At 41.5% G+C, this 12,041-nt stretch overlaps 1 protein-coding gene across 3 annotated transcripts in view; it reads right to left on the bottom strand.

The window, feature by feature from the left end:
* Positions 1-2,885: 2,885 nt before the first annotated feature.
* The window catches only part of LOC108002045 (glutamate receptor ionotropic, kainate 2-like), a 94,525-nt gene continuing 85,369 nt past the window's right edge, over positions 2,886-12,041 (bottom strand). For all 3 annotated transcript variants that reach the window (XM_017063415.3, XM_017063414.3, XM_017063416.3), the window contains 11 exons: positions 11,304-11,411; positions 9,095-9,268; positions 8,694-8,912; positions 8,333-8,548; positions 8,170-8,254; positions 7,945-8,083; positions 7,577-7,714; positions 5,160-5,358; positions 4,853-5,081; positions 4,503-4,768; positions 2,886-4,118 (listed from right to left, as the gene is read on the bottom strand). In XM_017063415.3, coding sequence (XP_016918904.1) covers positions 3,882-4,118; positions 4,503-4,768; positions 4,853-5,081; positions 5,160-5,358; positions 7,577-7,714; positions 7,945-8,083; positions 8,170-8,254; positions 8,333-8,548; positions 8,694-8,912; positions 9,095-9,268; positions 11,304-11,411 — 2,010 coding nt within the window. In that variant the 3' untranslated portion in view covers positions 2,886-3,881. The remainder of the gene's footprint in view (positions 4,119-4,502; positions 4,769-4,852; positions 5,082-5,159; positions 5,359-7,576; positions 7,715-7,944; positions 8,084-8,169; positions 8,255-8,332; positions 8,549-8,693; positions 8,913-9,094; positions 9,269-11,303; positions 11,412-12,041) is intronic.

Here is a 12,041-nt window from a genome sequence, read left to right as displayed (position 1 = left end):
AAATTATGATATAATATCTGAAAAGATTGAGAGAAATATCGTTCCATTCTTTTACTTAATTTTTTAAATATAATTCGATACATCGACGCGATCGATTCGTAAAACAGTTTATTTAACCGCGAAGGATTAACGCGAACCCTAAGTTTTAAGACTTCTGCATAAACCTCTATTAACAAGATAAACAATTCATCTAATCCCACCCTCTCTTTCCAACCCTTCAAAATACGAGAACCATCAAACTACCCCTCCAGGATCCAGGGGCCTTCGCCAACTCTGCTCCGCGAGGGGATAAAGATCGATTCGACACTGGGTGACGGAAGGGCGCCCCTCCCGCTTCGAGAGAGAAGAGAAAGGTCAGAAAAATCTTCGACCCCCTCCTCGCCCGCTCCCGCTGTTCAAACTCGCCAGGAATCTCAGGGGCTGGAAACACAGCCTCCGCTCCACAACAGGGGCCGGTTGTCCTGGCCACGGGTGCAAGCCCCCCTCCCCCTCTTATCCACGCAGGATCGGTCCTCTGACTTTTGTCGGTGCTCGTTCCTCGGTCCTCTTTGAGTAATGGAAGTGGACCGAAATCAATTTCAATTCCTACGAGGCGGCGACCGAGCGCCGGCCGCGGCTCCCCCTTTGAGACAACCACCGTCCCAGCTTCCATGCGCGCCTCCCCTTGCTTAACACCTTCGGATTTTATGCGGACAGCCTATTCGCGGACCGATCGGTATGCCGACTATCTCGCGAATCTCTTCCAATCGTACAGAGGATTATAGAGAGAGAAGAGAGAGAGAGAGTCGTCGAGAGGTGTCAAGATTGGAAGAGGATGGGATGGTTTTCGAAAGTGCGATTAATAACAATTGGACGCGTATTAAAATTTAAATTAATTCATTTCCGTTTACGCTCCCTTCGATGTGTTTCTCCGTACGTATTTTGTCAAGAATACGTTGTTTAAGAAGCAATAGCGTTTGGCGAAGAAATGAATTCGTTACAGTCGGAATCGAGTTGAGTTGGATGCGATGAAATTGGTACAAAGAACTTTGGAAGCGATTAATCGGAAAACGGAAGATGAAGGAGAAAAGAGTAATTCAGTTGGAATTTTCACATCTGTATAAACACCGATCGTTCGCATCCGATTCATCGAGGAGAATCGACGAGGGATATTATTCGTTTAAACTCGCATTCGAAATCGATGTCACGTTCTCTATCCGTGATACGCGAGACAACGAGGTCCGAAATGGTCGGTCGAACGCGAGGACACGGCTTTACGATCCTATTTGAAATTCGCCACGCTCGTAAAACCAGCTACGAGGGCTACGGGAGTACGACGCCCGGGGTAGATCTCGGCCGTCGTGATTTCGTGCATCTGTTGTTTCTTCGCCGCGACGACGAGATAAGATCGTCCTGGCGCGAGCACCAGGGGAGGAGGCTTTTTTCGGGGATGAAGATGTATCCGTGGATAACGCGGCGTATCGTACACCTGCGTAACTGGACGGAACTGTAAAACTTAATTAACTCCTCGAAACGATTTATACCGGCGTCGATTAAGAGGTAATCCACCGATAATCCGAATTTGCTAATTCCCTCGTTTTAAATCGCATGCGTTTCACTAACCCCGCTACACTGGCAAGCAAATGACGTTTCTTTTCTTTTTTTATCTCAATATCATCACGAATTTAATCGTTAATAAGAGGAGGTTGATACTTGATTTAATTAAACGAGATTGGATAAATGGATGAGGGAAAATGAAATGATTAACGAAGAATATTGGAATTAAGTTTGAAAAGAAATGAAAAATATACGAACTTCTTAATATATATATATATATATATCTGTCTGATTATTGGCTTTTTCGAATCTGTAAGGTCGAATAGGCAATATAAAATCAGACGTAAAAGGTAATAACTTGAATTTTATTTGGAATGCTAATTAATTTAATGTACCGTTGATGCAACGGTATTGAAGTAGGAAACAACTCTCGCATATCCACTTAAATTCCTCTTTTCTTGTTTCTTTAATATCGCGAAATAAGCAAACTCGGCGAAACATTCGGTATGCTCGGTTAAAAGCGTGACACGCAACAATTTAGTTAGTAATACGCCCGCCACCATATCAGGGTCTAAACACGCGTGGCTCGTAAAAGAGGCAGCCGTAAAAAAAAAAAGACGAAAGTTTCGTTTCATGAAACGGTCGCGATTATGAACGTCCCGTGGCAAAAATACCGTACAGTTAACAGCTCGTTCGGCTCCCGTAAACGTTCACCGTAATCGTGTTACCAACTTTTATTGCCGCCATGAAAACGAAGTATTAATCGATGTCCTTACACCTTTATCATCGAACAGGTAGACAACCTCGTGTATGACTTCATACCTCGCAATCTTTTCGCTCGTGACGCTCGTTAGTTAATTAACCTCGATGACTTTCCGCCTTCCTCGAATTAAAACTTCCTATATTTCTCGAGCTTCGTCCCTGAACAGGCTTCCTCTTAATACCCGCGTTTCGAGCGGGTAAAATTCTTTCCCAGGTTTTTAAACGCGATAAGGCGTGGCATTCGTAAATTTACTTACCCAATATTTTCCAAAACGACCGAAGGAGATTGGAAACCTCTTGAAATTTCTTCGAAGAAAGATGGAAAGTCCTCTTTCTCGAGGATTAAGCTAGACGCATCTTCCTTGCTTCCTCGCTTCATGATAGGAATCTTAATTGAATATAAGTTGTGCAATCGTGAAGATTGAACTACACTCCTTCGATAGTGATCGGTCCTTCCAAGACGAACGGTTCGTAGTTCAAACACATTACTCACGTGTCATTGTTCCCATCGACGACGAATCTATCCATTCATCGAGCAACCAATTCTTCCTTAATTAAAAACACGATGCAATAATATAATACCCAAGAAAACGAAGAAACGAATCTTTATTCGTGAGAAATCTTTGACAAATCGATTCTAATAATCGACAGGTTCACATCGGGCATTAAATAAACGCTCCTCGAGTTTCCCAAAAGAGATGAAAATACGGAGGAGAGATGGATCGATCGAATCAATCACGAGATCATCGGGGGGACCAGTTGTTGATCGTCGAGTTCGACTTCGACGCGGGCGACAAAGTGGCGGTAAAGTTGAAAGTGTGTTGTCGACGGCGATCGAAACGGTTAGAAACGTCCCTCGATAATAATGACACAAAGATGCCGGCAGGGTACTGGTACACATGGGTGATCCCGCAGCTGATCTCTCGGGACGAAAATCTTCCAAACCAAGGCCACGGTTCGTTAGCGCCATTGTGACCGGAGTCCAAATATTGTTGGATTCCTTTCCTACCGGACCTACAGCGGAGATTTCTGCCGTTCCATGACGTCGCCATTTTGCGACCATCGTAGAAGACTTGACGACTTTATGCGCGGTGCCATGAGAAACAAGATTTCCTTCCCTTCTTCTTCTTCTTTTTCCGTCCGTTGCCCGCCTTTCAAATTATCCGACGAACTCTTTTTTCCTTCTATCTTTTACTTGTCATTAATATTCGCGATACGAGCGAAGAAATTTCTAATTGCGAAAAGAAAAAAGGAAAAGAATAGATCTTGGTCTAAATAATATTTTCTTTTCCTGTAATTGTCGACAGAACAACAAATCTTATCTTATTTTTTTCTCGATTAACGCTTACACTTCGATTCGATAATAAGAAGAATAAATGAACGTCGTAATTTACGAGATGAGATTAAATCGCTAATCCGATATTTATAGAAAATAGAATTATACTATATTTCGTGCTTCAACGTCACGTTTGAAGAAATGTGGCAAATGATCTAGAAGCGGAAGCGTGAACTCGTCCAGTTCCCAATTTGTTAAACGTAACGATCTTAATCGGTATAATAATAGTACAATGGTGGATGGAATTTTAATTGATCTTGCGATCGTTACTGCGGTTGTTGGTACTGTTATCTTTATCGAATTTGTCGAGGATGTCGAGGCGGAGGAACGAGCCGACGATTGAGCGGGCCGTGGAGGCAGCCCGACCGATCCCATCCTCCATCGAACTCGTGCCGCTGCTTTTAGAGATTTTAACGGGTTTCGTCTCCGCCCAAATATTCACGGCGAATTTCAATTCTGCTACCAGCGCCTCCCATGGCGTAACCTGCAACAACACGCCGACGAAATATGATCACGGATCTTCCCCCTCCTTCTGTTGTTCATTAATTCCATGTTCCCCGCTCAAATTCGATGATATAAAACTGTTATTAGAATTTTAATTAAAAAATTTCTAGCCTCTATACACGGCTAAGAAAGGGAAATATAAAAAAGAAAAAAAAAGAAGAAGAGATGGAAATAAAAATAAAAGGAACGATTATGATTTGTCTTCCCTCGGAAGGGAGAATTTAAAGGCGGTCTTTATAAGGAAGAATTATTCCTTCGCTTTTCTATGCACGCGACACGGAGGAATATTTATCACTCGGTTTCGGGGTAAAAGAGATCCAAGGGTGAGATAACGGTGCAGCGGGAAGAGAAAGAGGGGGCTCACCTTCTCCTTCACGGCAACCTTTCGTACATTCCACAGGAATTCAAAGACGGCGATGATGAACGAGCCGCAACATCCGATCAGAAGGACCAAGAAGACACCACCGACGTTGGCCAATCCTAATTCGCTGGACGATGTCGGCTCCACTTCGATTTTCGAGCACAAACCACCGCCTCGCTCCTCCCACCACTTCTTCTTCAGATCTTGGAGCACCCCTTTCTCTTGCAGCATCAGTATCGCCCCGCTTATGGGCGTTCTATACGGTGAATCTAGAATCGAGAGACAAAGAATCGCGTTTTCTTTTTATTCCAAAGTATATTGGAACTTGAAATCGAAATTTCAATGGAGCTTACTTCGCGGCAACGCGATACCGTATCCCTTGTTATCGATGAGCCCTCCGACCTTGTCGAGATCGCAGTTCCTCTCCATTCTGTACTCGATCGTGGTGGATTCCATGAGGAAAGCGTAATCGCGTTTCTTCAACACCCGATCGACACCCTCGTCGTTGCTCTTGGTGAACACGCTCGGCCTCGCTTCCTGCATGGCCGCCCACATGCGTTGATAGGTCGAATAATTGGAATCCTTGAAAACGATTTTTTCATCAATTAATATCGCAATTAACGTTCTCGCTCGAAGCGTGAAACATTGATGGAAAATCACCCTGAAGAAAGCGGACGTGGATCCACCAGCCACGGCTCCGTACTTGATTTTCGTCTGCTTAGCGAGATCTTCGACACCTTTAATCGGATTGTCCATCTTGTCGACCGTGAGGAAGGCGGCCAAATTGGCGGTGTAAGAGGAGACCATTATCAGGGTGAAAAACCACCACATACCGGCCACCATTCGGATGGAGGGTGCTCTAAATTCGAACGAGTCGAATAAAATAAAGTCTAATTTTTATTAAATCATAGAGGATCGTGAGTTAGAATTGTGTCAAAGTTAGAAATGAATCAAACGGAGTTTCAATCGGTCAAAGTGAATCTATACTAGTAGACAATTGAACCGAGCTGAAAGATCGATGCAAGTTGGTCAATTGGATCTATCGAACATGAATGAATTAGAATCGATCGATGGAAATTTACAATCGGAGAAAATTGACTCGAAAATGATCGAGGAGGAATATAAATTGAAGAAGAGAGGGAGAAGGCAATTGATTCTTTATTCTTCATTTCTTTTCACTGCCGATGAATTATCTACCACAACGACCAACGATTTCCGTCCACAATTGGTGTACGTCGTCGCAGATAAATCGTCCGGTACTTGAGAGACGACTGGATGGAAGCGTCTCGTCGAGACGCGCGCGTAGGAAGCGGGGGCAGAGATAGGATGCGTCGCGTTTTCCTAATTAAGCGCGAGCTAAAGAGCCGCGTATGCAAATGACGCCTGTTTACCGAGCATGGCGCGCGTGCGTGTATAATATATTTTGTGTCGCGCGAACGTGCACAGGACGCCGAGTAAACAGAGACAAAGGACATTGTTTCCTCGTGAGCCGGGGCCCTTTATCGACAAATGGATCGCGATTAAATTGCCACCGCGCGATATCGATAAGCGATATCACAGTCCCGTGAATTTTCTACGCGCGATATTTTCGAATTTTTCTCCTTCCTAATTTTTTTTTAATTTTTAAATAACCATACTAAACTTCGCTTCGTTTCAATTTTTCGATATTACACGTCGAGATTATCCGCAATATCATTTTTAAAAAAAAATGAAATCTGATCCTCGTGCGCTGTTTCCTCCTTCAAAACAGGGGGGGGAGATCGGAATTCATATCTTATCGTGCAAATTACAACGTATTCTCTTTTCCTCCTTAAATACATATTTAAATTACGCGCAACAGATTTAAAAAACGAAACGTTTCTTTTGGCAAAACGAGGAAGAGATATCCGTACTTGGATCACGACGATCGTGTGCTCAAATTAACACACGACGAAATTAATTCGAACGTCCAAATACTCAGTTTTCCTTCATAGGGCCATAAACGAGGAGCCAGGAGGAAGCAGTTAGGAGGATTCCTGGTTGTTAGTCGTCACCATGGTTGTCGTTGTCGTTGTCGTCATCGCCGCCGCCTTTAGTCGGAACCATCGTCGTCAGTATGTAGCGAGCAAACATGCGCGGTGTTACGAGCGGAGAGTTAGCGCCGTGCCGGCGCTAATAAGTGGGAAGCCGCCTCAAATATGTCCGGCAAACAGCGGCTCGTTAAGCTTAATTGTCGTGAAAAAAAGAGGATAGCCGGGGAGGGAGAGGAGAGGGACGGGGGGAGCGGGTAACCGGAGGGGGAAAGGGAAGGGAAGGGGAGAGGAAAAAGAAAAAGTGCCGCGTCTGCTTTTGGCACCGTCTCTTGTAGACTTTCCTACAAACGATCCGCGATATTTTATATTTCCTTAAGCGGAATAATGAGATACGCCAAGATTTTTATCCCCCCCTCCCCTCCCTCTCTCCTCTTCAACGCGAATGAATTTCCCAAATGAACGGGGAGGGGGAGAGGATATACGGGGGATATTTCAGGGACGGGACGCGGCGGCGGAGAAAGATTCCCGCCAGCGATTTTAAATTATATTTCGTGATTTAGCGATTGTGTAAAGTGGAGATTCTTATCGGTACGTTCTTCGTTTGTTCACTTCGTTCGGATTCATAAAGTTTTCGTGATAGCGGATCGAGGTAGCGGCTTTAATAAAATATCCGATTGTAAATTTGGAATTCTTTCGATAATTTGGACAATTCTCTTTTTCTCTGTATCCGCGTTGTACGATCCTTTCTTTTTTTTTTTTTTTCTTTTTTTCTATCTTGAACAAACGATCGAAGGTAATTTCTCAATTTTGCGCGGAACAGCATCCAGCAGAAACTAAAGTTAAAATTTCCGGTTTGAATTTATAATCCGGGCGATTAGCAAATGGAACGCAGTTTCGTTAGAACTTTCACGAATAATTCCGGAATAGTAATTGCGCGAGGTAAAACAGATATGGTTGCATCTCTTTGCGGGCACTGTTGCGACTTCCGTTTCGCTATTATCGCGCGAGTGTAGGCTAGGTTGCAGTCGCATAGGTGCTTTGTTAAGTTTGCCGATCCGGACTTACTTGGGAAGTATATCGGATCCCTGTTGCATGAGGGAGCCGACAGTGAGCCACATGGAGTTTTTCAAGTCGAAATTATTTTCCAATTCCTCCGGATCCGGGTTGCACGGATGCGGATTGTCCCATTCGCCTGGCGCCATTCTGTAGATAAAGAAATTCCTTTAAGAATTCCCTCAAATGCTATCGAGTTGTTCAACTTTCTTCTTTTTCTACATTCTCGAGAATTTAATTTTATCGTACTTTGAGCAGACTTAAGAAAAAAAAAAAAAATATTCTTCCTCGAAGAGGAAAACTTTCATCGAGATACGTATATATATATATATATATTATATATATATATATCTTCTCGCGTAGTTGTCTTAAAAGCTTACCTGGCCTGTAGAAACAGCATTATCGAAACTGCTAAGAAAGCGGTCGCCATGTAAATCCAGACGTCGGTTGACAACGGCGACAGAAACGAGAACAGATCCGGTTCCTTCTCCTCCGGTTTCCTGTATAAAATGCTGATACCTAGCGAACGTATCGGATAAAATAGCATTGTCGTCAGATTTATCGTGTAAATGGGGCGCGCGATAAGGAATTAGAAACGCCCGTACCTAGGTTCATGAACGGCATTGTAAAATCGACCGCGCTCTCGCGCTCGTACGTAATTGTCAGATCGCAAATAGCCAGATCCGCATCCTGAAAAGGATCCCTGCATCCTTATTCCGCTTAATCGAATGTAAAATAAACTTTATATACTCGGGAACAATTACGTACATGATCCAGTAAACGTCTAATCAGGCCATTCCATTGTTTCGTTTCCTTGTTCAACGTGCCGTAATTGCCGTCCGGCACCAGCTCGAACTCATATTTAAAATTTAACAGTTTGGCAATCTCCTCGATGAGATCGATGCAGAACCCTTCGTAACGCGTTTGTTCGATCAGTATTCCTCGAGTCGCGCTGTCTGTCACTTCCATTACGTACGGTGGACCCTGGTCAATTACCATTAATTATTATCGATCAATAACGGTATAATTTCTTTCCAGTCGTAAAAATTATTAACTCGAATTCTCATCAAGATATCGTCGATATATCTTAATCAGTAATAATTTTTTAATTTGATTGTGTATTACTCACTAATTTGGTGCTAATCTTGAATTTCTTCTGTTCGATAGATTTGTACAAATAACTCTCCCGTTCCTTTTCGTTGTCGGCCGTGTGAAGACCCTCTGGATCCCAATATCCTATTTCCACGCTCTCGTCTGGTCTCACGTCTATGATCTTTAACTTGAAGAATTGACGTTGACCATTTTCGTCGATTGTAATCGGCCCCGTGATCTTTCCCTCTTTGGATAGCTGTAGAAATCATTAGCAATTTTCTTTCTTTATTTACAGAGAAATTTTGTGAGGTATATTTGGATGATTCCTTACGAGCGAAATAAAATTGTAATTAAATTACTCAAATTCGAGCTCGGTTAATTTGAACTAGGCTTTAAAGTGTTCGCGTTGCGAGAAAAATAATTTCAAGAAAACTTTACCTCGCGTATCACGTTGGTAATGTTGGGACCTGCGTTGTATTTCTCTTCTCCTTCACAAGAGAGCGGTACTGGGTCAATAGTTTCACCCTCTGTGTTATCCTGATTCCTTGCGTTTAAAGTTTCTAACGCGTTATACACCAGGAAGACGGAATCATATAAAATGGCCGATTCCACCTTTTTAAAATAAAATCTAATTAATTACAGCGAAATTAAACGATTTCACCATGACATCATGAAACTGAAACGATTATTCAAACAATTTCAAGAAAATTCATAATTAAGTCAAATCAATCGATTGTATAGAGATCTAAGATCTAATTCATCTCAATCAAACAAATTTTTCAATTAATTTATTATTAGCAAGATTGTTTCTTCCAGAAATAAGCACGTTTATCATTTAATTTACCTGATTAAATCTGATTTCTATTGAAATTAGAAAAAATTTAAACCGCTATAACTCCGAAGATAATGATTTCCGGTCAATAAATAAATAATTCTAGAAACGTTGAATCTTATCCTTTAAAATATTTTTTGAATTATCTCGATATATGATTTTCATCGAGAGATATCATTTTTTACTTTGATCTCACACCTCGTCTCAATGACCTACCCCAAATTCCAGACGAGTAACAATCGCGATTCTTAGAAAGACATAATACGCATTTCCAGGAAAAAACATCACTCGATCCATTCATAATTTCTGCTTATATTAAATGCTTATGGAAATTTCGAATGCTTTCAACAACCAATTGAAATATAAAGGAAAAAACTTGGATGGCATTTTCTCTATTTTGAACGAGTTTCGATGGCAAAATTTTTATTCCTTTTCCTTTGAAAAGATTTACACGAAAAATGATGGTTTCGTTTGTGACTTTGCACGATTGCAACGGGTTGTTGTTAATGATGCAAGACACGTAATTTAAAATATGTTTCATATGTTTTCTACGTAATATTCGAACAATTTAACTTACACAAAAATCCGCTCATAATCGACCACTAACTAATCTCTCAAGAATTGAATACGAAGATTCCTGTAATCCCTATTCCATACCTTGGAACAGGGAATTTTACTTAATCCGACATATGCTCGCAATTTCGTAATCCAGTCCAGATCTTTCGTTTCGTTTGCGAACGAAGTAACAAGTTTGCAACGATCCGTTCTAATGAGAAATGAAACGTTAAGCCGTCCAATTTTCCAGAATTATAAAACAACACGATTAAACGTTTCATTGCAACGCATTTGCATATAGGAGAGAGCATATTGCTCGCGCTCGTGCACTCGGTCCACGATACAAAGCGAATCGGCGAGGGCTAATGAAACGGAAATTAAGGGAGGCCGTCAGGTGTTCCTAAGTATCATGTCGCGGCTAGATTTTCCGGAAAACGAAAGGATCCCCGAACACGGGAGTGCAACTTCATTATATCGGATAGTTAATGAAGAAATTATCTTATAATTGTAAGACCTCGTGGTCCTCCGTTCAGACGATTCTGAGAATGCAAGGAACGTTTGGAACAAGATACGAATTAATAGTTTGAGAACGACGTTGGAGGATGTAGAAACGTCTACTTTGCAAGAATTTTATTTTTAAATTTTATTAAAATGAAGATTGTTGTAAAATTATAATGTAGAAATTACCAACAACTTGCAATCTTCCAATGTTTTCGATCAAAAGAATTTTCTTCCAGAGATGTTTAATTCGAGAAAAACGAGGGATCCTCTTTAAGATAATATCGAAGATTCGTTTATCTTCTACTTTTTTAATATTCGATCACTCGATTGATCATATCGATGCTCTTTACATGGAATTTAATATTACGAAGGGAGAGAAGGAAAATTCAAAGGAACGACGAATTTAATTTATAACGAAAAATATTGAATCGGATCATTCTATTCTACAATATCAATCTTCGAGGATGACCATGCTCTCCTGTAAATGAATCATTCACGAGATTTATTATTCGCATCGATTCATTCGAAAGGAAATATTACCATGTCCACTAAGTACCAATTCGTGGAGATTCGCTTTATAATCCACGTTCATCACCAAAAATACCAAAAGCACCGGTTGAAATATTTGTCCGCCACTTGGCGGACCGAATGCGAAGGAAATATTATTATTTCATTATCTATCTATCTTAATTATATATCCCTATAGGGAAAATTGGATGGAAGATAAATTCATCGGAAGAATTATACGTTTATATTTACCCAATTAATTCCTTCCACCTCGTTTCCTTCCTCGTTTCGCAAATTCAGTCCAGTAATATTGATCGTTGATTCTTCCCGCACCTCCCACAAGGACAATTTTGCCGAATCCTGGAATAAATTCGTAAAAAAAATTCTTAATCAACAATATTATAACATAAAGCAAAGACGAAGAAAAATAACAGAGAGGCGATCGCATTATTCACACAAGCTATACATATATAGCACAAGTACGATTCTCATCTTTATCCAAGACATAATTTTACAAAGTGTCGATCGCCAGCCGCATCCCATTTCTATTTGGCGACGAAGCCAAGCTTTCGAGCCGATCTGTCATCTATCTCGAATACCTCTCGCTCTCTCTTTCTCTCCTGACCACCAAAAATAAGATCGGTCATCGTCGATACACGATGTCACGACAGGATCGACCCGGATTCGAGAACGCACGGAGAACACGAAACGTGGAATGTTAAGCGGCGAACGATCCATCGTTCGAGGGGTCGTTCGCCTTCCCGTCTTCTTGTTGTCTGTTGGTGCAACAAGCGGGAAATAACTTTGAAACTCCGCGCTAACTATAAGAAGTGTGTCTGCAAACGAACGAATCTGCGGAAGTGACTCGATGGTTCGTTGAACTCGCTTCTCCAATTTCTCTTATTTGGAAATACGAATCCTTTTTTATACGAGAACGTCTCGATTAAACGTGTTCTGTTCCGTTGAGATGACAATATTCAAAAACGGGAT

The sequence above is a fragment of the Apis cerana genome, linkage group LG1 (genome assembly GCF_029169275.1).
Source record: "Apis cerana isolate GH-2021 linkage group LG1, AcerK_1.0, whole genome shotgun sequence".
NCBI lineage: Eukaryota > Metazoa > Arthropoda > Insecta > Hymenoptera > Apidae > Apis > Apis cerana.
The sequence above is the reverse complement of the archived record's forward strand: the minus strand, read 5'-3'. Positions and strand labels throughout refer to the sequence as shown.